This window comes from Oculina patagonica, chromosome 2 (assembly GCF_052425735.1).
Source record: "Oculina patagonica isolate OP01 chromosome 2, crgOcupat, whole genome shotgun sequence".
In the NCBI taxonomy this organism is placed as follows: Eukaryota; Metazoa; Cnidaria; class Anthozoa; order Scleractinia; family Oculinidae; genus Oculina; species Oculina patagonica.
The window spans coordinates 7,136,997-7,164,256 of record NC_135759.1 but is presented as its reverse complement, the minus strand read 5'-3'; the positions used below and the strand labels follow the sequence as shown (position 1 = coordinate 7,164,256).

The window sequence follows — 27,260 nt, the reverse complement described above, 5'->3', positions numbered from 1 at the left end:
TATAGATCGTTTTTAAGTATTGTATTTGCTCAGTTTTAAAAAGCTCTCGTTTGCCTAAGCTAAGACTTCTCGCAAATCTGATATGATCCTTGTTTGATAGATAGATACTACAGATAGAGAGCTAGAAACTTTATTGAAGTGTCAAAAAATTATAACCTTATCATTTGAAGAAGACGTTCATCAACAACACATATAATCGAACCTATAATGTGGCCGGAAGTTCTGGCATAGCCTGGCCGGCACTGCAATTAATGTGACTGGTGATTTATAAGCCTAGAGATGTTCCGTAGTGTGTCCATGATAGCGTGTCGAATGTGTCTCATTTTCCAGCAGTAAATTACAGGGTTCAAAGATGAATTAAGATACACGGGGATAGGCGACATAATGAAAAGTCTCTTTAGAGCGATGCTAGGACCTTTGATTTTAAGGGCGGCAAAAGAAATCAAGAAAGGCACATAACAAACCAAAAACACAAGATAAACGTAAAATATACCGACCGTAGATTTTACAAGGCTAGTAAAATTTAGCATTTCGTTTGTCTGTCCTTCTTGTTGTACTTCTAAGGCCTGAATTTGATTCCTGTGGCGTCGTACGGTCAGATAAATTCTGATGTAAACCATTGTTGTGAGGACAAGACCAAGGACTCCAATCATTAATATAATAAGGGAGTAAATATCGAGCGGAACCCATAATGTTAACATAGAAAGGAGTGCAGTTATCACCCATATTAAAATTACCACAGCAACAACACGCTTGTGAGTCACAAGTTCCTGATATCTGAGATGAAGATGAATAGCTAAGAACCGATCTACACTTACAGCCGTAACACCAAAAAACGAGGCTAAGGCAAAGAAATACGTTATGATGTTAAAAACCTTGAAGGAGTAACAGTCAAGATCGTCTTGTTGCAAAGCCTTGACCAGAAGTGAGGTGTACATTGGTTGAGCGAATAAACCAACCCCTACATCCGAAACGGCGAGACTCAGGAGTAATGTTTTTAACGTTTTGGGCATCGACGAAGTTTTCATAATAGCGTGGATTGTTAAAATGTTTAAAATGATGGCGGTATAGCATAGAAAATTGTTAAAGACACAATTTGCGATGAACGTCGAGTGAAGATCTTCATATTCTGATATTCTGGGGTAGAACTGCAGCAAAACGTCACAAAATGACTCTTTCATAATGTTGACTCAAGCTTCCTCAATGCACCCAGCGTATCCATAACGATTGTCTACGAAGCTTCTTAGTCTACCTGTAAGCGCCATGGACAAATTAGAACCCTGACTTATGGGATTCATGATCATTTTGACATGCTAAAGCCAGTGAAGATTCTCAGGAAACGAACGCCGTAGTAAAGTATATTTCCGGCAGAACTCGGCCCTTCCAGATGCTTTTATCAACAGTAGATAACCTGAAGATCATATACAGTTCCGGCTAACGCTTAGAACTAGCTTTTTTTGAATAAACTAACATGGAAGTGTCAGGTGCATTAGTAATCAAGCCGTGTGTTCATGACAACCTTAAAAGTTGTTTAAAAATGTTTACCCTTATTTAGACAATTGACTCGTGGTAAATGAGATATCTGTAACAATACTACCGAATACAATTTGTTAGCATGTGCATATGAAATTATCTGTCTTGAATATAGATTTGATGCCGGGGGAAAAGTGTTTCTAAAATGTCGCTTAGTATATATGCTAATTGACACCTGCAAACTGCTAGAAGTTCATCAGTTCATGTTTGAAGTGGCGAGCGCGACTGAATGAATGAATGAATGAATGAATGAATGAATGAATGAATGAATGAATGAATGAATGAATGTATGTTTATTTCCCATGAAGTCAATTAAGTACATTAGAATGTATATCAATATTATAACTTGGGAGGAAGACTAAAGAAACCCTCACGGGCTTTTACAAAGTAGTCTCCCTTTAGTAACAACTATTAGAAAAAAAATACATTCAACTGATTTATATCAGTCAGGTAGTACAATAATACATGTACAATAATAATATCACTCTAATTAAGTAATTTCTATTTTCTTATTCTACTGAGCTGTCACTGCTAAAGATAAAATATACTGTTTCAGTTTCTTTTTTAAATATTATTAAAGACGCTGAGTGTTTGATGAACAAAGGTATTCTATTCCAAAAGTCAATTATTTTGTTTCTTGTTGAATATTTTCCGTAATTTGTTCTGTTATAAGTTTTATGAAGTTGCTTTGAGTTTCTAGTATTATATTCATGAACTTGCGCATTTTCTAAACAGAAGTCACTAAAATAGAATGGAAGTACTTTACTGCTAAGACTGAAACTGAAGGAGCCGATTAAGAAATCATTAATTTGGTATATATTTAAAAGATTCAGCTGAGTAAAGAGCGGAAGTGATGGCGCTGTGTATGATGAAAAAGTCATAATTCTCAATACTTTCTTTTGTAATTTAAACAACTAGTGGGGTAGTTATTAGCCCAGACAATATTTCCATAATGAAGATATGGGTAAATCAAACTATTGTATAACATTTTCAAATGGGTTTGGTGTACGTAAAAACGAATTCTACAAAGCAAACCTGTAGTTCTATAATCTTTTTGGAGATATAATCAATGTGGTTCTTCCACGTTAGATATTGATCAATTATAATTCCTAAAAATTTGCTTTCTTCAACTCTCTGCAATTCATTTCCGCTTAATCTAAGATTCATTTGTCTAATCAACTGTTTTTTGTGTGATCTAAAAATAATATATTTTGATTTTTTAATATTTAGAGTCAGTTGATTCAGTGTTAACCATTCCTGGACTCGAGCTAACTCTGCATTTACTGCAGATTCAAGTTCTTGTATATTTTTTCCTGAGCAAAAGAGATTAGTGTCATCTGCAAACAAAATTGTCGACAAATGATCTGTTGAATTATTTAGGTCATTTATATAGATTCAAAATAGTAACGGACCAAGAATAGATCCCTGTGGAACTCCACAAGTAACTGCTTGTTCAGATGATCTTGTCTGATTATATTTGACAATTTGTTTTCTGTTAGAAAGGTAACCTTTATCCATGCATAACAATTTCCACGTATACCATAAAAATAAAGTTTCTTTAAAAGAATATCGTAATTTACAGTGTCAAATGCCTTTGATAAGTCAAGAAATATCCCAACTGTGAATTCGTTGTTTTCAATGGCTTTCGTTATTTTATCCACAAGTTCTATTACGGCATATGTAGTTGAGCTGTTATCTCGAAATCCATATTGACAATCGGTTAATATTTTATTTTTACGAATATAATCAGTTAATCTTTTATACATTAGCTTTTCAAGGATTTTAGAAAAACACGGAAGGACAGAAATTGGTCTATAATTTGAATAAACATTTTTCTCAGATGATTTGTATAAAGGTGTTACTAATGCTTCCTTCAAATCATCTGGGATTTTTCCAGTTTCAAATGTTAAATTAAAAATATGCGACAATGGCATTGATATATAATGGGCCACATATTTAAAATATGAATATGAAAATACAGACAGCGCGCAGGGTGTTTTTTTCATTGTTCAAGTGAATTCACTGTGTTTGCCGGAACATAATTCACAACAGTTGTTGACAACAGCTCACCAGCCTAGCTCTTTTCAAAGAAATAGCGGCATAGAAAATTGACAGACAGTAGAATATTAAACACTTGTAATGAGACAATCTACACGTCAAAAACTGACAAAAAACAAGACTTACCATAAAACTGCTCAATAGCCAGGGTTTATTAAAAGTTGATTTTTTAAAGGGGATTTGTCACGTATTTTAACAGATTTTTGAACAGCCAAATATATATAGTAAAGTATATTCCAGAACTCGGCCCTTCCAGATGCTTTTATCAACAGTGGATAACCTGAAGATCATATATAGTTCCGGCTAACGCTTAGAACTAGCTTTTTTGAATAAACTAACATGGAAGTGTCAGGTGTATTAGTAATCAAGTTGTGTGTTCATGACAACCTTAAAAGTTGTTTAAGGTGGCCTGCGGGTATTTATGAGGCTGACAGTTCCCTTTTTTAAGCGCGTTTTAAAACGGGAAAAACGTGAAGCGATTGCTTAGATTTTTGAGAATCTGAAAAAATAATGCTTAAATTATGTAAAATGATAAATTTTATGGCGATGAAACGCGATTTGTTAAAGTTATGAGCGATTTTTGGAAGCCTTCGTTTTTAATAAAATGCGATTATTTTGAAAATGCCACGGTGAATTTTTCTGTAATTACCCCAAAACGCTGCCAAACAGTTGAAGTTTACTCACAATTTTTCATGGGTCAAGGTGCCTACCAAACTTCTGCATAATCCACGTGACGTAGCTCCTTTAAAGTGCTACTACGATCAAATTTTCGATTTCCATTTTTTTACATTTTCGTGTACAATTTGACTTTCTTACTTACCTTGCCAATTTTCAATCCATTACGAACATCAGAAGTCGTTTTATTTTAACATCTATTTCCGATAATTTACGGCCGCCATTAAAAAACCTTGTTCCAAGGCTTGGTTGCGAATAGGGAGAAAATGACGTCAAAGACTCCAAATACCTCACGGGTTGAAATTATAATAACAATCAGCATAGAACATTGCACGAAAAATAAGCCCAAACTTTTTGTTGCTTTTCGCGTGATTTTCACTACATATTGTTATTATAATTTCAACCCGTGAGGTATTTGGAGCCTTGACGTCATTTTCTCCCTATTCGCAACCAAGCCTTGGAACAAGGTTTTTTTAATGGCGGCCGTAAATTATCGGAAATAAACATTAAAATAAGACGACTTCTGATGTTCGTAATGGATTGAAAATCGGCAAGGTGAGTAAGAAAGTCTTCTTGTACACGAAAATGTAAAAAAATGGAAATCGAAAATTTGATCGTAGTAGCACTTTAATGCTTGGCTTGTTGAATAATTTAAAAAAAAGAACAATGCCTTCAAAGTCATAAGCAGGTTGGAGTAGAATGCAATATTGAATGAAAATTTAAAATGAACTCTTCTAAGCCCATCTGCATCTCTAGAAAATAAAGAGTTAATAAAAAACATTTTCTTCTAGATTTATTTGTTTTCAACCGTTTGGAGCGTGAAAAAGTTACATTTACATCGTCTAGAACTTTCAACCTCTTCAGGGTTCTCTTCAGGACATGATAATGAATATTATATAAGTCACTACGTTAAATATGCTGGGCAAGTAAGAATAATAAAAAACGGTTTATTAAAAAGACAATGCGCTTGTGAAATTAAATTTTGATTAGAAAAAAATTATCTTTATAATTGAACTTTGGACTGTATATCATAAGGAGTTGGGAGATTGATAGAAAATACTTTCGCACCATGTACAATTTAAAATTTGTACACAGAAAGCATTTGGAGTAATATATCAAACACGAGAGACAGTGTTTCATTGGGGCATCCAAACACCGAGAAGAAAGTTGAAAACACGACGCGCAGCGGAGTATTTTCGACGAAATTCGAGATGTTTGGATAGCAGATGAAACACTGTCTCCGGTGTTTGATATGTCTTCTCAATTGAAACAAAAACTACGGAGTAAACGTAGAAATTAAATCGTAAAAATCTATGCTAATTAAGACCGGGTATCCAAACCTCCTTCACAGTTATGATTTTCTATGGTAATAAGTTGATGAATTATAAATGAGTGTGAAAACGAATTTTCTAAAATAGCTAAAATAATATAAAGAGAACACTACTTATCCTCATCGAGCTCATGAGGACTCTTGAGACCGGATAAAGAGAACACACCCCATGGTATAATTAAGAAGCATTTTAAAATATGCTAATCGATAGAAAACCTTCCAATTTCGATCTACAGAGCACTATAAGTTTTGACTGATTTAAATTACGAGATCGTAATAAGATGACAGCTCTTCTGAATAGAGGTTTTTTGACAAGATTTCATATGTTTGTCCAATTAACTCGCAGACATTTTGTCCCTTCGACGGCCTGCGAACAAAGTTTGTCGACTCACATCCGGGATATCTTTGACATCGAAGCAAGCACTCGACATCACTCTTCATTGCAACACGTTTTATCCCGTGACCAAGCAACATTTTTCCTGGAAAGATTTTGAAAACGTTGCTGAAGTTTATCGCTGCAAAATAAACCGAAAAAACCTGCGGTTATTACAAACTTACTACTTACTTTTAAGCCCAGCAATTTTGACAGTAAATTTGACCTGCAACTGCCAGTCTGAATGCATTTTTAGCTGGAAAACCTTGGAGTCATGGCTATTATCGAACGCGGTTCCCTCAACAACTTGTAGTGGTTTCTCCGACTGTGACTACTGACAAAAAGCTCCCCAAAAGATAATGGCGTAAATCCTCGCCTTTGGCAAGTCGGCATAAACAAATTTTGTTATTCGTTCCCAGACCCTTAGCTAATTGGACGGTTAATTGGCAAATTGAACGGTACGACTTTGCCTACGGTTTTCGCATGCGACACGCTTTATCCAGGACTGCAACAAGAATCACGTTTTGAAAATCAACCTACCAAATCCTACGACAGACGCGCGCGAGTGTAAATGTTAAGACATGTACGTCGTAGGCCTGCGACACATGCGAGAAAGTGATACCATGTACATCGGGCCTTTAGCAATGTAGAGCTTCCTTTTACAATTCAACTAATGTCATCATAGATTTTGGTCATGACTTCGTAAATATCATGAAAGTAGGATTATTATTTTAAAAATAGGTAAGGACTGATCGATTGCTAAGGATCTGGGCGGGCGAGCTAGCCAGTTGATTTTCGAATGTTCAATAAGACAAACATAATTTTAATTACTCAACCTGATTCGCAGATAAATGGCTGGGATGACGAACAAAACTTGTCGTTCCACTTTCCTCGATACACACCATAATCTGTCATCTCTCCGCACTTCTCGCTCAAGCTGTCTGGATGCCCACCAACCCAGTTCGTAAATTGAAGCTTTGTGCCGTCCACCCAATGGAACACGTGACTAAATGTACAAATACAAAACAAAAAAAAGTGTGCTCACTGATATTTGCAAACGTTAAACGACAGTTATTTAACATTGTCTGATACCCGTCGCTCGAATTAATTCCACGTGACGAGTTTTGTCCAATGAGCGCCCGCAAAAAAATTAATGGTTGGTTTATAATTCAGCATAACCTCTACTATTGTCAGTCACGGCGTTTACATTTGATTGTTGTATTTTACGATGGCATAGGCTAAAAATATGTTTTAACAAAATTTGTTTTAGACTATTTCGAAATAAGTACTAGAATTATTTTTAAGTGGCTTAAAGATCTCTATTTTGGACTTTTTTAGGCTAATAACTTAAAAACTACTCGGGGAAAGTTTTTGTTTTTGATGTATTTTATTGAATGACAAAAGGAACATTTATTGTAATTTTTTCAAAAATATGTAGGTAGGATTTGAAGATACGTTATTATTTCATCAGTTTATGGTGGTTCAGAGTAGACTGCTTCTTTTGTCCATTAGACAAAATATATTTCAAGCAAAAACTTTCACCGTCTTCGATTCTTTTTAAATTGTTCGCATCGAATGGTCTTTTGTCATTGCCATGGCAACAAATTTTGACATCAAGGCGACTTCAATAGGCCAACTCCGATATATTAGTATTCTAACCTGGCCTCGAGGCTTGGAGGAATAAAACAAAAGAAATGATTTATTCATCCCTGGGCCGCGACGTGATATCTTTTGTTTTATTCCCCCAAGCCTCGGAGTCAAGTTAGAATTTTAATATATCGGAAATTGCCTATTTGTTCATTGGTAAAACTTTTACAAGGTTGTGCTAAAAGTTTAACCTCATTGTTATTGGTGTAGCTGCAATAGAATGCCAAAGACGGAAAGAACTAAACCAATACGAGCCACCTTTATACCAAAATACCAAATTTGCTAACATACTTATCATCTCTTTTGAGACCAATCCAAAGAGTTTTTCCAACAGCAAGATTATTATAGACAAACATCTGTTTCTTTTCATCGTAAATTGTGACAAGATCTCCATCAAAAGTACGACACGTTTCTCTGGCTTCACTCCAAGTCTTTATTTCCTTGAAGAATTTAATGGAATGGTTCTGATATTGCAGCCAGCCAGGTCGACAGCGATCTATGTATAAAAGAAGAACTTGTTTAGAAAAATAACAAAAAATAAATAAACTAAACAGGGCGCTAGGACAAGGTCGACAGAATAAATCTACACACATGTAAATTAGGAGTTGTGGCACAAACCGTGACAACTCGCTCGGCTCGCCCTGGCTCGCCTCGCTCCTTGTCACAATTTGTGTCCACAACTCCTAATTTACATGTGTGTGCGGAACGCAAGACGCCTTTCTTACCCCTCTCGCGAAACGAGTTGCAAAAAAGGCGTTGGCGGCACCTCTAACGGCCCGCAGCAACAGAGAGCGCCACCTGTGTGCTATATTTATTTTTCAATTGAACAAATAACACCTCAGGGTAAATGGAGCCAACGAGAGATGTTTTTCAACCAAAAGGACCGAGAACGAGAAAGTTTTACATCCAAAACGAAAAAATTTTTGATCGATATTTACAACAATATGTAAGTGTTAACATGACAAAATTTATACACGGCATGGTTGTAGCAATTTCAAAACTGAAAACTAAAGAGCTTAGCAAAGAAATTTTTGAAGAATTGTTGGAAAGAGACTTTACTTTAAAAAAAAGTATGAAACTTAAAAAACCAGAACTTTTTGGAAAAAGTGAAGACTTACCCAACAGTGAAAAAAACGAAGAATTTGTTCCAATAACGACAGTTTTACCAAAAAAATCGTTGGATTATCTTACTTTAACAAAATATCATGAAGCTTTTTTGAGGTTAGGAGAAGTGTACGACTATGTCTATGATTTTGAAAAAATTCCGGAAAATTTAAGGCAAAAAAAACTGAAATCGCTAAGCAAATCTTGGCTAAAGCTAACAAAAAAATCTGGAAAGCAGTCGTGGAAATGGAACTAAAGAAAAAGCAAAAAAAATGGGTAAACAAATTAATTAACTGCCGGAAGAAGAGCCGACAGACTGAACTTCGTACCAATCATTTAAACCAACCATTGTACTTTAGGGCGACGAACCTTTAATTGACAAAAAAGGTTTAAGCTTGCGACTTTTTTTTTATAAAAGAAAACAACATTAAAAAAACCTTCGCTAACGTTAAACGCGCTAAAACCATTTTTTCTGACCGTTTACAGACACAAAAAAATGGTTGCCCTGCTAGCGGCACGCAAAATCGCGAGCGACTTACGTGAGTTGCGTGACATTTTCAGAGAGAGCCTGGAAACCATATTTCTAGTTCTCAGGCCCTTGGACGAGCAGAAAGAAACATGGCGGCCTAATCAGGATTTAGTGTTTGGGCCGATAAAAAACGAAACAGAACAGATATTACAAAAAAAATACGCTCAGTTAACGCGCTGTAATTTTTTGTGCCCCCACAGAAGCTGGCGAAGTGAAGCGAAGAGAAGAAATCGAGAAATAACAGGATTTGATCACAGAAGTTTAACGATCGATCGAAAGAACTTTCCCGAAACATCGGACTCAATCGGGCCTGTTTATTTTTTTTCTGCTTCAAGCATTGCTTCCACGACTTGATATGTTATCTGTCTGACCTCATTTTGCCAAACGGGAGTAGAAAGTTCGGTTAAAATAAAGCAAATCGCTTGGAAAAGCACCAACATTTTAGCCTATTTACCAAACTTTACCAAGTGTCTAATTAATGATGACATCATCCTGATGCCCAAAAGCGCATGCGTACTTGCTCAAAATAGGTGAAAGGGTACCACAAGTGAAAAACGTGACAAAGTGAACTATATATAAGTAAACGCGGCCGTAACTTTTTGTTAGTTCACAAATTCTGGTGAAGTCAAGGGAGGTAGTGGATGGCCAACCACTTGAATCCTGTTATAATGGCTTGTGCGGATGGTGAATTACGGGGTATAGGGGGACTCCTTTCAGTGGGAGATACCCCTGGGTGAACCCGCCTCGGCCCTACTGATAACGTGGGGGTGCTCAGAAATTCCTCGGGATTTCAAACCTCGGCAGAGGTAAAAATGTGGGACAGCCGCCTTGTCAGCGGCGGGGAAAAAGTCCTAGCCGGGGCTAGGCAAGAAACAGCCAACGAGCACCCCCCGACCAGGGTTTTGCCCTTTCGTTTGACCTGTCACGCAACGTCACGCGTGACTGTCACGCTCTGTGTCACACAATGTCACGCTGTGTGTAACACAATGTCACGATTTGTGTCATGCGTTAATTTTATTTTTCTGAACACTCAGATTAAATCCAGTGTTTATTTTCTCAAATCTGATTTCGACTCTGCTGATATTCTTTTTTTTAACCTATCTAATTCTTCTTGTCGAATTTCCTGTCTCAGTTTCTCAATGTCAGGCTGTGGGGATGACTTTTTTTGGCTTAAATTTTTTGTAAGGTGCATGCGAACAGTCTCTTTGAGGGCCATGTAACGAGAATATTCATCCAAAATAATTTGAAACTCTTTGTCATCAACTTTATTGTCAATGAGAGCGGCAGAAACAAGTCTATTGACAGTTTCCCGTTTGGCAACAGCAAGAGAAGTAATTTCATTATTTTTCATAATTTTTGGTTCAAGTTTTTTGCTCGCTCCAGTGAAAGCGGCTGACAAAACGCCTGTAATTGCAGCACATGCTGCGAGAGGAACGCTTACCGGCAAACCAACGACTGTTACCGCTGTTCCAAGGCTGGAAGCAGAGAGAACACTGGACAAACCACCCATTGAAATTGCGGAATAATGAAAAAAAGACTTCACCTTTTTATACTTTTTCAAAACAGCTCGGTATTTTGCAACTTCTTTGTCAAATTCTGAACAAATTTGATTGATTTTTGTTAACCTAAAGTTTTCTGGTTGATTTGGCAAAGCGGGATACAGTGTTTGTTTTACGCTGTTTTCTTCGCGATCACCATAAGCAGGGGCACTCGGGAGAACATTAGCAGATGACATGGTCTCGTATACATAAAAGTTATTTTTGTATTTAATTTAATTCAATTCCAACTCATATGTAAGATTTGTGCCGTTAAAATCGAATGGCTTTCCATTCTCATCTCTAATCGAAAGAGTCAGAGATGATACATTTTCTTCAGCAGAAACGTCGCGCAAGACGTTAAAATGTGTATTTTGGTAATAAACTTTTTCATACGGTTTTCCACGTATGTCAAAAAACGCTAAAAGGCTTGATGGCTTACCATTTAGCAAGCTTTGTTGCTTGTCGATAAGGTCACAGTTGATGAAGTAATTTTTAGGATTTGAAACATTATTTACCTCAATTGTTTCAAAAAATTCCTTTTCAATACTTGCGTAATTCTCAAACCCAGGCAAATTAAAGAACTTAATAAGACTTTCGTTCAGTCCAAAAGCTTTTAAATTGGGCTCTTTTGCTTTTATTATCAATGAACGGCCTGCAATGCCTTTTGTTACAGAAAACATGTTTTTCTCTGGAAATCCTTTTTCAAAAATACTCCCAATGTCATCGAGTGAGAAGTTTCCTTGCCGTATATAACGCGCCTTCTCTTCCTTGTTCACTTGTTTATAAAAAACTATTCCATCCTTTTCCAAACTATTCCAGCTGTTGTAAAGAGAACAACTTAAAAGCCGGATATAGCTTGGTTTTGGAATAGGCTGGTCAAAATAAACAGTGTTCGGATTTTCTTTTGTGGTAACAGTCAGCACAACCATTTTTATATTAAATAAAAATAAAAAATGTTTAATATAAAAGAGGACCATGGATGCAAAAACAAGAGGTTTTATGAAGTGGATGAAAACCCCAGAAGCAACTACAATTTCTAAAGCGGCAAAAGACAATGCATGGAAACCTTTTCTTGCAAAATATCCAAACGCTGACCGAACAAAATTTGTTGCACAGGTTGAGTTCGCGTACAACCACACAGCAACGGCAGACATTTATTACAAGGCAGGGCAAGGCCATTTGATAAATGTTTTTGGCTCTGACAGCAAATATTGGAGCCCAGAGATGAAAAAAGCACTGGGGGTGAATCAAATTTCAGGCGGTTTTCCACAACAGCTGTCACCAAGCGGCGCAAAAGGCTCATCTTTGCCAATTCCCGCGGTTGGATTTCACGAAGCCGCACCGAGTTTGAAAAAAATATTTAACAGCCAAATAAACATCTACGTCACACCAGACCAATATTTCACAACGAAATTAAGAGAGATTTTTCAAAAAACAAAACTGAAGCATACATCAGGAAAAGAGTCAAAAAGGTGGCTTGCTAGCCAAAATATGGGCTATTGGCCACAGCAACTTAACTTTGCGGTATGGTGCGCGACAACAGGCTGCGGTATAAGTCGAGACATTTTCGATGAAGAGCACTCATCTCTTAGCTTGCCACCGATTGTGCGTAATTTTTATCTTTTTCACGTTTATTTCACGATAAGGCGAATATTGTTTCAGATGGGGGGAATTCAGAGCGTAAGCGCCTTGCCAGGCGACCCCACTTTTAGCCAGTTCGACAACAAGTACGACGTGGCTTCTTACAAAAGAATATGCGCTGAGTTCGGTGTCGACCCGTCAAGCGATTTCCGTTTCACAACAGGCGCAAACCACGGACTTGGTAACGTTTATATCTGGATTACTAACATTGGACCAAACAAAACTGGAGCAAAATACCCCGATTACGATAAATTTTCGGACGAAAGGGGAGCTGCAAGCAAAGGTAACTTGATTCAATACATCGAGCCAGACGACGCTGCATATGCACAGGCAGACTGGTTTTGTCCTAACGGCACTGAAGGGCTTACTCAGGCAGGTTTGTCGAGAGTAAACCAGTCGATAGAGGCTTTTGTCTACTGTATTCTCGGTTCGCAGGTCAACGTTCGAAGTAGCATACTTGGAACAGGCGGCCGTGCAAAGGAAGCGCAAAGTGAGTTCCTCGTGTTGGTTGAAGACGCTATAAGGCAACCTGATCTGGCAAAGTCGGTCCAAAGATACCAATTAGCCATCGACGAAGCTAAGGTTCGGCTTAACCTTGCAGTCTGCCCAGGTGCCTGGCTGATGCCCGCTCGAATGGTGATAAACACAGAAAGCGTTGTTGGCTACAATAACCAGCTTAAGCAGGCTGTTGTTGGGATGAAATTAGGAGTGAATGATGAGGTTAATAAAGCTACAAAAAAAGCAGCTCTTAAACTGATGGCGGGAGGAAAATCAAAAATCAACCCACCAAACAGCCACCCTTCAAATCCTATACACAAGAGCGCCACAGCAAAAAAAAATTGGACACCCGCCGCAAGCGCTGCTGAAACACCAGCTAGGGACCTTTACGGTCCCCGTCCAAAGGACGGCAACGCGCAAAGCGCTAAACCTACGAAGGCCGTAGCCAATGATTCACACGAAATAAACAAAGCAACTGTCGCTGTTGGCGCGGTTGGAGCAGCAGCTTTGCTCTACACCCTTATGCGCTAACGTCTCTTTTTGATGTATTTTTCAACAAGAAAAGCAACCACAGCAAGGATAAGCAGCCAGGTGTGCTCTGCAAGAAATCCAATTACTTGACCAGCGGTTTTGAAAAGAAATTTCGCAATCGAGCCAATGAGACCAGGCAGAGCTGATGCTACCTTTGAGCCAATATCACTTAGGCCTTTCCCCAACGCTTTGCCGGTGGCCTTCAAAGAGTTTGTAATGGCACCAATTACAGAACCAATCGTGACACCAGCAGCAAGAAGTATTGCTGTTACTGTCACGCCATATTTTTTGAAGATCTCTTTGATCCTCTCACGAAGTGGAAGCGCCCTTTCTCTTTCTGCAATCTGCGTTTGCAAACGCCCGAGCTCCTCGGTTCTTTCTGCAACTCTTTCTTCCGCAGCTTGTTTGTTAGTGGGGGATGCATTCTCATTCTCTATAACAGCTTGATCTTCCTCGTTTTGGCGCTTGAGCTCATCTTCTTGCTCTTTAAGATCATTTAACGCTCTTGTGTCGTTGAGCCTTTCTTGCAAAGTGTTTCTTTCGCTCTCTTTGGCAGCGATGCCTGCCCTTAGTTGGACGACTCGTGTTTTTTCTTTTGCTATTTGCTTAACTTGTTTTTCAAGAGCAGCAACTTCTTTTTTTTTGTTTTCAAAATCCTTTTCAAGATTTTTTTTCAGTTGCTTAAGTCTGCGCAATTCTGATTCATTTTCAACATTTGACCCAAGTTGTTCCATCTTGGCATCTATTCGCTCGATTCTTATTCTGAAATCTTCTACTTCTTGGGTGGCTTTTTCTTTCTGCATGTCAATTGTTTCTGCCTGTTGTATTTGACTTTCAGCTTCTCTTAATCTTGGTCTCATTTCTCTTATTTCTTCATTGTCTTGAGCAATCAGAGATTCCGCTTCTGGCCCAAGGGGGGCTTTAAACTTGTTTGTGAATTTTTTGAGAAGGCCAGTTCCGTCTTTTTTGAAAATTTCGGTCTCGCCACCTTTTGATCCAAAGGATACAATTGTAGTTTCATTGCCACTCTTTTTGCTAAAACCTATTGGGCCTAATTTTGCGAAGTTCACTTTGGGGAATTTTCTTTTGATAAAATCTTTAGCTCTGCCAATCATTGCCGGTTTGTCATCTTGATGAATAAAGCTTCCCAAAAAAGGTGTTTCTTCGTAGGATGTGTCTGGCAGCCCGCTCTGTTCGTGCTGCATCGTTTGCATTTCATGTTGTTCACCCCCATGGTAGGGTGTGGATGCCTCCCCGGGCTGAAATGGTCGGGTTGTGTCGACCTCTTGTTCCTCTTCATCATCGTTATCACTGTTGTGGTCAAGATCTCGGTCCAAATCATGGTCCTCGTATCCAAACTCACCACCACCTTCCGCCATCACGTGATTTATATATATTTTCAAATTAAACTTTTCAATTTAACAATAAAACCAATCGAGAGATGGCTGCTGTTCAAGAAAACCTTCGACCGGGACGCACAGAGAAAATACTCGGCGCACTGAAAGCCGAGCGCGCTGTAAAACGAATCACTTTTGACCGCACAGAAGCCAATCCAGAGGAAACGTTGTATGTTTCAGTGCCCAAGCTGAACGAAAACGAGGTCATTGTGCCCGGCTCGCTGGCGCTGCGCTTCAACATCGACTTGAGCGGAGGCCATGCCAACAACTTTCTGGTTGACAACGTCAGCCGAGCTCTGGTCGACGATTTTGTTGTAAAGTACGAAGGCACCGTCGTGCAGGACACGGTTGGCTATGACATCTACAAAATATTTGAGGATTTTTTCCTTTCGCAGGAGGAGCGCGACGACAGGGTGCCAGAGGGCATTCAGAGCGAGGACCTTAACAAAATTCGCTCAAATGCTGGCGATAAGAAAACTTCAGGTGTGGACGCAGAAAAAAAGCTGAATGAGATATATGGAAATAAATACCGCATCCGCCTGGATCACCAGATTTTAACTGACCATGGGGCATTTTATCCTCAGGCACTATACAACGATCTTGTGTTCGAACTGAAGCTCGCGGCAGCCGAACATGTGGTCAGAGGCTCAGATACAACAAAACTAAAATACAAGTTGACAAACATCCAGCTGGAGTACGAGATGATAAGAAGCGAGGAAATTGCAGATGAAGCGTTCAGCGCTTATTCGGGCGGCAAAGAGTTCGCTTACGACCACATCCAGCGTGTTAAAGTGGTGACTTTTGCAAAAGGCTCCGACACACGTCTGAATCTAAGGGTCAACCCGCAGAGGAGGTCCATAAAAGGTATCTTGCTCCTATTTATTGAGCAATATAACAAAGGTGCAAGGAGCTCGGAAAAGTACATTAACCCGGACCTTACAAAAGTAAGCATCACTGTCAACGGCTCGCCAAACATGCTGTACAACAACGGCATCGAAGGAATGGACATTTGGGGAGAAGTTAAAAGATTCTACATGAAAGAAAAAAATAAAACGCAGCACATGACTCTGCAAAAGTTTTACACAGAAGACAAGTTTGGCCTTCTTATTGATCTGCGTTCCATGGCTGACCACTCGATGCACGGAAGCGGCACGCGCCTTGTGAACACAAAGGACGGTGTCCAGCTTGAGCTAGAGAGGAAAGCAAGCGGCTCAGGTAATTTGAACTGCCACATTTACGTAATCAGCGACGCCCAAATGAATATACTTGGCAGGCAGTTAGAATCTGTGCTTTTATAATTTTTTCTTTGAAAAAGTGTACCTTAGGTACATATACGAACGAAGATGGATCCTGCCAATATACCCTTCAACGCCCTCATTGTGGGACCAACGAACTCAGGAAAAACAAGATACGTGGTCAATCAGCTTTGTGGCCCTTTCCGAGGCAAGTTTGACTACATCGTGCTCATCTGCCCGACTTTCGAGCACAACAAGACTTATTATCGCTTTGCTGAGGAAGATATTCGATTTTTTGTTTTCATTTGCGAGCAGCACGAGGTGGAATCTTGGTTAAGGCTTTCAAGATTTCTTTTTGAGGGTACGAACACGCTTATCATCCTCGACGACTGTGCTGCTTCGAAAGATGTAAAAGGAAGAACAGGGGAGTTGGTGAATCTTGCTTTCTCTGCTCGCCACGCAGGCTTGAGCATATGGGTGTTAACTCAAAAATTGACAAGCATAACATCCTCATTCCGCGAAAATGTTGCGGCAATCGTTTTCTTTTACACCCCCTCTGCCAAGACCACGAAGGCAATCTTTGAGGATTACGCTGGCGAACTTGCCAATGAGGATTACAAAGAAATCATTTTAAAGCTAAAAAAAAATAAGTTTTCGCATCTTGTCATTTCTCATCGCCACCCTTACGGCACAAAATTTTCTTATTGAACATATTTTTTAGAGTAATAAATGGCTGACCCGTTCGCAACTTCTCCTCCCGAGAGCGTCAAGGGCGCTGCAAGTGAACAAGAATTAGCTTCCGTAATGGAACTGCTAGGAGCTGAACCAGAAAGTACAGAAAGCGCTATGGCACTCATTCAAGGCCCTGACATTCCTGCTTTGCGTGAACAGCTTGCAATCCTTGTTTCAACAGGAAAAGCCAAAGAAGCAATCGGTGTGCAACTGACACACGAGCAGGTGAAGCGCTTGACAGATAAAGAAGTTGAAAAGTACTTAAAGAGATATGAGGCATACGTTGGATCCAAAACAACCGACAGCTTGATTGACAGCTTTATTTTTCTTGTTACTAAAGTCGTTGGTATGGCCGTAAATATCAAGGACGTCAATGATTATCAGAAGGAACTCAAAAACGACTACATCATCAGCAAAGAGCTGTCCACTTTGGCAGGCGGTCTGGCTTTGAAATGCGGCCGCTTTCTTGCCGTTGCAAATGCTGCGCTCATCACAACAAAGCACATTGATTTAAACGAAGCTACAAAGTCGCACACTTCGCTGTGCGAAACCAAAGGTGCTTCCAAAGATGCGGACACAAACACTACTGAAGATTTTTCTGAGCAATGCTAAGAAAATGCTAAGTAATTACTGAACAATGCTTAGCAATTGCTTAGCAAAAAATCTTGCTGAGCAATTTTCTATTTAAATATTATTTTTTTTTATTATAAATGGCCGAGCTCGAACCAACTCCGATCGCTCAAGAAGAACAGAAACAAGTTACTTCAACAACTCCAGCAACAAAGCCTGCCAAAAATCCAAAGCGAGTTGCTGCTGGCAAGCTTGCAGCTGAAAAAACAAAACAGGCTCGTGAAGCACAGAAAAAAGCTGCTGTCGAGGCTGCTGCAATAATTGCAAAAGAAAAGGAAAAGAAATCTGCTGCTGCAAAGCGAAATGCAACACCACCGGACGTAACGGAACCAGCTCCGCCCGAGGCTCAGCCGCAATCAAGCGGTCTCACCACAAATCAATGGATATCTTTGCTTGGTATCGGCGGTGCAATCGTTACAACTTATGTGAAACGCGAAGACATAAAAGGCTTTATAAACGAAAAAAGAAGTCCAACATTTAAAGCTCCGCCAACTCTTATAACTGATGACACACCAGTTACAGCAGAAAGTATTGGAAGGGTTGCAACGCGTTCTTCAGACACGCCTTCGACAATCCAAAATGCCATTAGACCTCGCAAACAAAGAGGAATCCGTCCGATGGATTAAAAAATTTCTTTTGAACATTTATTTTTCATTTATTATACCGACAATGTCCCTTGGTTTTATTCTTGACAACCTTGTTAAAGGTGCAGCTATGGCTGGTATTGCATTACTTTGGTTTGAATTTTCCAAAACTTGCGTTAAAACCGCTATTCGGGTGCAAAAGGATGAGGATACAATTTTTAAAAGAGGTATAAAAAAAACAAAAGAAGTTGAATCTGGTGAAGAAGTTGCAAACTTTGCTTCGCAAAACGGTGAAGAATAAACAAAAAAATTTTTCAATTGAATATTTTTTATTATTTTATACTGAACCGCCATGTCCGACAACAAACTCGTGAAAACGCTCATGGATGCCGCCACCATTACAGGTCTCGCCGCCGGAATCGGCTGGGCTGCCAAAAAAGTTGTAAAAGAAAACTTCACATCCGACCCAAGCAGCAGTTTTATGAACTATGTAAAGTTCACAGCCGTCATGGCTGGCAGCGTTGCACTTAAACAGTATCTCGAGGACCAGAAAATTCTCCCAACCAATTAAAAAAAAATTAGAATAGTATAATAACAAAATGGCAAGCGTCGCGATTATGGCTGGCGGAGCTATCTTGAACGCTGCTGCTTTCATTGGCGGCAACTACCTTGCTCGAGCTTTGGGTGGCGGAGATGACGCCGCTTTAAAAGAAAAAGAAAGACACGACAAAGCTCTCGAGGCTTACCAGGCAGCTTACGCGAAATACTCTCGCGACCGCACGAAGCTTCTCGACTGGATCGAAACCAACAATGAGATCAAACAGCAAGCGAAACAAAACTTTACGAACACAGACTACGCTTTCAAACTCTACAACCAGGCACATCCTGACAAACAAATGATTCCTCCGAAAGAACCCAAGTTCTCTGATTTCTATCAGCCAAGTGAGCAGCAGAAACAAGGTGAACTTATGTTCGTTGGCGCTGGCGCGCTTGCACTTGGGTACGCTGCCTTTCGGTTTCTTTAAACTTTTCTTTTTTTCTTGTATACACATGGATGCAAAGATTTTTGCGGAGCAAAACTTTTCGAAGAAAATCTCGAAAGTCTACTATAGCCCCCAGGGCTACTGGAAGGGAATTGCAGCGATAAAAAAATTAGCCGAGGCGGCCAAGGTTTCCGAAGATGCTGCTAAAAAGTGGCTCGTTAAGCAGGCCCTTTGGCAGATCTACCTTCCGGCACCACGATACGTTCCTCGCCCAAAATTCGATGTTTCTTCTCCTAACGCGGTCCACCAGGCGGACCTTCTTTTTCTGCCACACGACAAACTGCCGCGAGGGCGAAAAGTTTACAAATACGCTCTGACTGTTGTTGACGTTGCCAGCCGATTCAAAGAGGCCGAGCCTTTGACCTCCAAAGATTCAACTGAGGTTGCAAAAGGTTTTCAGACAATTTACAGGCGAAGTGCACTAAAATGGCCACAGATGCTGCAAGTTGACCCTGGTCGCGAATTCATGGGAGCTGTTACCAAAGAAATGGAAAATCACAAAACCTATATTAGACGCGGGCGTGTTAACATTCACAGAGATCAAGCTATTGTTGAACGTTTTAATCAAACACTGGCAGGGCGCCTGTTTGGTTATCAGTACGGTGTCGAGATGAACCTGCCATCTGGCCAGCGGTCGACAGCGTGGGTAAAAAGGCTACCCGAAGTTGTTGCCGCTCTGAACAACGAAGTAACCAGTCTTACTGGTAAGAAACCTGCTGCTGCAATCAAAGAAAAGGCTGTTTCGTCAAAACCGTCCTCAAAATATACAAGACCTGTTGGCAAGAAAGAAAAAAACTCCCCTCTCTCGTTAATGTGCGCTTCCTCTACCAACCTGGCGAGCTGGAAGGCGGCGTAAAAAGGGCTACAGATCCGATTTGGTCATTAAAAGTCTACAGCATTGAAAGGTCTGTTACTAAACCTAATCAGCCAGTGCTTTATTACTTGCACGATGGTCCAAAGCGCGGCTTCGTGCGTGAAGAATTGCTTGTTATTCCTCCAAATACACAGTTACCACCAAGCACTTAGTGCTTGAGCCCCTTGGGCTCAGAAAAGCTCTAAAAGTTATGTTTATGTAGGCTTTGTTTCGCAAAACTTATACCCGTAAGCATTTGTATGTATCCCATCATCCGCTATCCATCGCTTTGAGTCAAAAGGCGACAGCGATTTTTTGTTTACCACTATTGAATACATCTCGTGGGCATAGCTTCTTAGCATGTGCATTTCGTGAAAGCTTTCCTTGTTTTGAAAAAGTGTATCTTTGAAGTTTTCATGATCTATCTTATTCTTTGTCACACACTCTTTTACCCCCTTTGCTTTTTTTATATTTTTTTTGTCTTCTGTCATTATTGAATACATTTTTGGCCTCAAACAAACACACTCTGAAATTAGTTTTCCTGCGCATTCGTCTTTCATTTTTCCCAACACCTTTTTGTTTTTTGTTGAAAACAGCGAATGATCTTTCGGGTAGTCGCTTGTGTCGTACTTGTCAATGTTTTCTGCCATGTCCGCGTAAACGTCTTCTGTTTCTATCTCAAGCAAAAGGCTGTCTGTGTCTGTATACAAAAGCTCGCAACGCTCCCCGTACTCTTTTTTCAGGTGGTTGTAATAAAAATCGTACATACATAACTTGCTTACGTCAAGGATGGTCATGCCTGTGTAGACCGGTTTATTAAGAAAAAGCTTACTTTTTCGCATGGCTATTCCAACCAGATCGTTTGAAAACATTACATGTCTTGAATACAATGGGCTTGCAACTAATTTTCTTATTTTCTTTGTTTCGTCGCTGCGCACTATTCTTATGTCTACACGGTTTCTCAGGTTTTCCATTGTTTTTCCAAAAACTGAGTTATTCATCAGCTTGTAAAAGTTCTTTTCAAAGTCGCTTTTCGCTTCTTTTCGGAATTCTGTGTTCATCCGGATGTACGGCTCCATCCACGCCTCTTGTTCAAACTCTAAGACCCTGTGCACTTTTTTGAGTTTCATTCCCTGTTTTAGATAAAACTGCAAGTTTCGGTAATGCACGACGTAATTGGTTTTGTCTTCAAGAGTTAAAACAAGCTTTTCGGTGTCTGGCGGGTGCAAATCAAGATTTTTTATTGTTTTGTTTTGGTAAGGCGAAAACATTTCTTTGTTTATTTTCTTTTTCTCTGGTGCTAATGGATAGCTGTTGTGGGCGTCATGCAGCTCTTTCGGGTATTCCAAGTCCACCTCTAAAATCCATCCAGCTTTTGCATACTCTTTTTTTGTCGTTATTTCTTTTTCTGTTGGCATAACCTTTTTCCATCTGAAACCACTTTTTGGGAGCGGCTTGCTCATTGCCCACCCGTAAAGGTTATTCGCATCGAGGTACGTTATGTATATTTTTGGCTGGCTCGGGTCAAATCCCTCAACATAAGGGTTGTTCGCCTTTGCATATCTCTTGCTTACCATCGAAATTCCGCCTCTTATTCCCCTTTCGACAAAAAGATGCATTTCATAGTCTGTAAGTAACTCAAGCTCCACCCCTGTCTTTTTCAAGAGTGCGTCCCAAGAAAGGCCTGGCGTCGTGTAATAATTCGCGGGATCCAACCCGTACTTCTCAAGACCGAGTTTTCGGAAGCTTTCAAAGACGTCGGCTAACAGGGTCACGTCTGTCTTAACGTACAAATCGTGGTAGTCGCCCAGGGTCTGGCAGCCAAAGGTTTTCCACACTTTTTGCGCATGTTCATACTCTTTATCTGTTATGTGCTCGTCGTTAAGTTTGCTGTAAAACTTTTCTTTTTCTGGCAAACTTGTTTCTTTAAATCTTCCCCATGAGTCCATGTATTCGTAAGGATAGATTCCCTTTTTGCAAAGAAGTTCAAAACATTCTTCGCTTTCTTCAAATTCTAAGTTATCCTTTGTTATATTTAATGACTCCTTTGGTATCTCTTCTACAAGTTTTTCAAGCTTCCCAGGTAAAAAGTTCAAGCTGTCAATAAACCTTAAACCCCCCAGTGAAAATGTGATGTATTTTTCCATGTTGTTTGCGACACATTTTACCTCTTTCTGTGCCTCTTTTGAAATCTTTGACATTGCCTGCATTAAATGGTGTTCATCATAACCCCTCAGGTTGTGAAATGCAACTGGTATTTGAACCTTTTTCGGATCTATTCGCATCATAAAGTTACAAATGTTGTGTGCGGCTCCTCGAAACTTGCCTGTTATGTGGCAATGGTCTTTTACCACATCCTTGTAGTTCGGCTGGATAAGCGGCTTGTGGCACGCTAAGCAGTTTTTTTGGTTTTTCGCTGCTAATTTGTGTGTTTCTTTTTCAAGCTTTTTTAGCTTATAGTGGGTTTCGGTATCCAGGTTTTTTTCCTCTTTTTCCTTTCTGTAATAACATTTTTTGTGCATCTGCCCAAAGTAATTAAGCTCCTTTTTGTTTCCAATCCAAACTGGCAAAGAGTCCAAAAAGTTTTGTTTCATTAGCGTTTCTTCGCAAATGTGGCAATTGGTTGCATTTTTGAAGTTTACCCAGTCTTTTGCCGTCATCACAAGAGGTTTTGGCTTTGACAATTCATATCTTATTTTTCTTTCTTCACTTAAAAGACAGTTCAAAAATACTTCAACGGCGTTTTGTCCTCTGTACACAAATGTTTTTTCGTGTTCACCATCACTCCTTACAACTGTGTAAGCAAATCCGCATGCCTCGTGCTGTTCTGTTTTGTCTGTGTAACTCGGCTTCATGTCTTTCACTTCTTCACCAAGGTCTTTTCTTTTCTGGCGCTCCTCGGCCGTTTCGCGTTTACATCCTTGCATCTTTCTTAACAATGCCTCAAAGTCGGCGTAAATTACAAAAGGCGCTTTCATTTGTTTGTGGTAGTTTTTAAAAGAAATAGTGTTTTTCCCCTCTTCCGGCATTTCGATTCTTGTTGGCCTGCCGTTAACTCCATTGCAATATTTTTCGTGCTTTTCGAGCAAGTCTGCTCTTGTAAAACCGGTCAAGCACATCATGCAAAAGTGTTTTTTGTTGTGTGATTTAGTCTGATCGTAAAGCAGAGCGCATACTCTTTTTACAAAACAGTAGTGCTGAATTAATCCTGACTCAATTAACATAAGGTTTATACGGGAAATGCTATTTTCTTTTTTGCTTGTTCTGAGAGGTATCACACAGTCGTCTTCCCATCCAAACACATTTATTGCAAGGTTGTTGTTTTGCGCCTCAAGCCTGTCAATCTGCTTTAGAGGCGTTGGAAAATCGATTCCATTGTAGTTTATTCCGTCGTCAACTGGGTATCTGCTTGTTCTTTGCGGATTTTTCCCATCTCTTGGCGGAAATAATGCAGCTCTCAAAGCCCATTTCAAACATTCGTTATCCCTGTTTTGCACGTTAATAACTGCTTTTTTGTTTGCCAATTTTGGTGGTAAAGGCAGATAACTCCCCCCTCTCAATGGCTGATAACGCGCGACATTGATATACGCCATTTCTATTCTTTCAATTTTCCACCCCGAGCCCTTCTCTGACCAAGCCTCAATTTCTCCCTTTGCTTTTTCGATAAATCTGACAAACTCTTTTTCGATTTCTTCTTTGGTGTTTTTTGAAAACACGTGCGGTTCTCTTTCACTGAAATAGTGGTTCATGTGTTGCGTAACTCCGTCTCTTTGTATCGAAAATTTAACTTCAAGTCCAAAGCTTGCTTTTAAGCTTCGTAAGTCATCAATTTCGCTTTCCAAAAGATCATAAAACTTTTTTTTGTGTTTTTTTGCAAAAATTAAAAGATCTTTGTTGTTTGTGTCAGTTTCGGGTATGTCCATTTTCCATACTCTAAGCCATTCGTTAAAATCGGTGTGGGCGAGTGAAAAAGACAAATTTCTTTGGGGGTTTCTTTGAAATTCACGGAGGTTTTCCTCCATCTTAGCTTGCAAAACTTCTGACGAATATCTTGCGGCAGCCATCTGTTGCATATACTAAAGAAAAATATTTGTTCAATTGAAAAATAAATATAGCACACAGGTGGCGCTCTCTGTTGCTGCGGGCCGTTAGAGGTGCCGCCAACGCCTTTTTTGCAACTCGTTTCGCGAGAGGGGTAAGAAAGGCGTCTTGCGTTCCGCACACACATGTAAATTAGGAGTTGTGGACACAAATTGTGACAAGGAGCGAGGCGAGCCAGGGCGAGCCGAGCGAGTTGTCACGGTTTGTGCCACAACTCCTAATTTACATGTGTGTAATCTTTCTGCAACGGTTTTTCGCCTTGTTCATGTTGGAACATTTTTCACTAGTCTTTGAATACGATTTCCTTTTTTTAGTGATCCTTTTACTAACTTGTGTTGGGAAGTTTATTTCCAATTTATAAGTGAAAAGCATCGTCAAAATCTACACAACAACAACAAAAAAACAATTTGGTCTTGATTTTAAATACATTTAAAAAAAAGTTAACTCTAATAATTTGCTCTGCAGTTGTGGCAGATACTGTATAACACTCTATAACTGACCATTTGATAAAAAGAAATAATAATCATTTATATGAAAGGAAATGGAAAGCTGTACTCATATCAGTGTATTTTGTCATTTTTTCGGTTTTGGTACAAAAGCTTGTCTCAATAAATGATTGAAAAACTGTTCAAATAAAGTGTATTGGTGTTGAAACAGACGTGGCAAATCAAACAAATTCACATTGAAACTCAATATGATTTCTTACACAAGCATTATTTTCTTCGAAAATGTGTTTTCTAGAAGGACAGGCACAAAATGAGTTTTTTTCTACATCATCTTTGCCGAAATCTTCGATAATTAATAAGTGTAATATTTGAATGGAATTAAATCATCAATAATTTTTTTGATAATCTGTTAAACACTCAACGCCTTAAATATGTAATGTCAGAATATTTTTTATTAACAGAATTTCTTTTAGCCTACAAACAGATACTGTATGTACAAATAGTAAATGTAAGAAAATATGGCTCTGTGTTTTACTGTATCAACTTGCGGTCTGCAATTTTTTTTAGCACAGCGCGAAATTGGTCAAACCAGCATGATGATAGCCTTAATATTAAAGTTGTTAAAATGGTTAAATTGTAACTATTTATCTGTACCTACCCCTTGAAAATGAATTTGAATACGAAATTCATTTCCGGTAAATTTACTATCGATTTGTTTTTTTTTTAGCTTCGTTTTAGACAGTGTATTTCAGTCATTCCACCGTGATGGAAGTTAATAAGCTGTAGTTTTCTGTTTCGTACACTAAAAAAATAAATTTATTCAACTTCTTTAGTTCCAGAGATGATAGCGATCAAGCCTAAAAATGCACGTTTTACAAGATGAATTGATTCAAGTGAACATCAAATAAAACCTGTAGACGCGCTCGGCCAAAACCGTCGCGAGCGACCATATTAAAACTTTAACAATTCTGAAAATTTAACACTTTTTTACGTAACTCTCTAAGCTCAATTTATTTTTTAATTGTTTAATTGGTACACGCATTTTATTCCCTCAACATTTCAATTTGCTATGAAGTTCGAATTAAATCTATTTCTAGGACAATAATACTTGCGAGCAAATAATTGGATATCTCTTTAAAACCCGTGCAAAAAATATGACACTTACCTCCGTCAGGAACGGACAGAGAAACGACAGAATTCTGAAATGATCATAGAGCACAGGTCATAAAATGGATTGGGTAAACTGCTTCCTACGTTAGCTTAGCTAAAAAAGCGCAACTTACCTTTTCATAAAAACACAACATCAATGATACCAAATACAGAAAGCATAATCGATGAGTTGATTCTAGCATTATGAGCGAATCCCTTTTAGTTTTCTGCCAAAAACGTCATAATAGAAAAAAGAAACAAAACTTAAACCATAACTAATCGACGCATTCTTAGTCTTTGTTACACGATCGCTTGTGTTTTGATTGAAACTCTTTTTATTCTAACACGTCTAAGGTTTCTGCTGGCAGGTGCGTTTATGCAACTGGTCGGACCAGTTGCATTTCATACCATTGTTAATTGACTTCTGCGTTTTTATGGAAATGTTAAGTTCGATATTTATTTGGTTTAATTATGCTCCGCTATTGCGGTGCTGATCATTTCCTATATAAAGCAAGAATTACAGACTAAGTTATTCGCTTTTGAGTTTAAGAATAGCTTTTGTGCCAATTTTTGGTGCAAATCCGTGTCTATTAGTTAAAACAAGCTGTTTGTTGACCCTCTTTGTTCGAAGAGTAAAATGCGAAAATGTCACTGCTTCCAATAGTCGAACAACAGAAAACATTTGCTTACTCTTTTCTTGGTGACAAGTGAATTAGTGAATTTTGGTTTTATAAGATAGACAAAAGTGAGTGCTATTGCAACTCTTGATATATGTTTTTTCTTGCCAATCAGTCGAAACTCGTTCGCCGTTTACTATTAACTACATAATATTCTAGATTATTACTTCCATCCGGAACCAGACGTAGACATATTATAAACAACAGCGCTCTCCCTTTCTAAAGCAGTAAGAAAAAATCATTATTTTTTTCCAACTAAATTTTTGTTTACACCGACTTACAAGAGGGGGACACACAGTTTAAAATTTCTTCGCGTCTTCACATATAATTATCGCTCAGAAAAGACTATCAAATATCCCAGAAAACGACGTTATGCCCTTTAGCTGCTCTGCTGTGAATAAATAGTCTGATGTATTTTCATTTGTTGTAGATTAAAATAAAACAACGTCGACTAATTTGAACAATTCGCAGACTCGGAGGTACTAAAAGTGTTTCGTCAGACGTCTGTGAAAAATGGAAAATTTAATTTGTGAGAGGTGCTGTGTTTGACTGTTTGTTTCTTATTAATAATTTTGGTCTTAATTTTGCGTATTTTTTGTTTTGAGTACAGTCAGCTAAAAATTCCTGTAACACAACTGACAGCTGGCTTTAAGAGAAAAACAAATGTTTTAAGTCTCGTATTCAGTCCGTTTTTTCTGTTTTAGCCACGGGAAACGTCGATAGAGGTCAAAGGTATCCTATGTTTTAGGCTAATATCTTTAAAACTACTTGGTAAAAGTTTTTTGTTTTAATGATCCCACAATACAGACAATGAGGCTTCAGACCCACTTAATATTGTTATTGCATTTGGGTGATTTTGAACAACTTTGCAGAATGTCTGCTCATTAAATTATACAAAAAAAATAAAAATCGCCCTAAAATTAATCACCGACTAGCTCGGAAAATAATTTAGGCAA

At 38.9% G+C, this 27,260-nt stretch overlaps 2 protein-coding genes across 2 annotated transcripts; both read right to left on the bottom strand.

Annotated features, from left to right (window-relative positions):
- Positions 1 to 248: 248 nt before the first annotated feature.
- LOC144642130 (melanocortin receptor 4-like) lies at positions 249 to 1,181 on the bottom strand. Its single transcript, XM_078501121.1, has one exon. It carries the CDS (start codon positions 1,179 to 1,181, stop codon positions 249 to 251), a length of 933 nt encoding a protein of 310 aa, XP_078357247.1.
- A 4,588-nt stretch (positions 1,182 to 5,769) lies between these two features.
- LOC144642830 (snaclec agkisacutacin subunit A-like) lies at positions 5,770 to 25,835 on the bottom strand. Its single transcript, XM_078501920.1, has 5 exons — positions 25,762 to 25,835; positions 25,644 to 25,677; positions 7,908 to 8,112; positions 6,806 to 6,975; positions 5,770 to 6,111 (listed from the first exon to the last, which is right to left on the bottom strand). Exons 1-5 carry the CDS (start codon positions 25,828 to 25,830, stop codon positions 5,855 to 5,857), a joined length of 735 nt encoding a protein of 244 aa, XP_078358046.1. The 5' UTR covers positions 25,831 to 25,835; the 3' UTR covers positions 5,770 to 5,854.
- Positions 25,836 to 27,260: the final 1,425 nt, after the last annotated feature.

Excerpts from the sequence above, each read along its gene's own strand:
- LOC144642830 (XM_078501920.1), bottom strand. The coding sequence starts at position 25,830 with ATGCTAGAATCAACTCATCGATTATGCTTTCTGTATTTGGTATCATTG. Across the intron at positions 25,678-25,761 it reads TGTTGTGTTTTTATGAAAAG|AATTCTGTCGTTTCTCTGTC; the intron begins GTAAGTTGCGCT and ends TGATCATTTCAG. Across the intron at positions 6,112-6,805 it reads GCCATTTATCTGCGAATCAG|CGATAAACTTCAGCAACGTT; the intron begins GTTGAGTAATTA and ends TTTATTTTGCAG.
- LOC144642130 (XM_078501121.1), bottom strand. The coding sequence starts at position 1,181 with ATGAAAGAGTCATTTTGTGACGTTTTGCTGCAGTTCTACCCCAGAATA.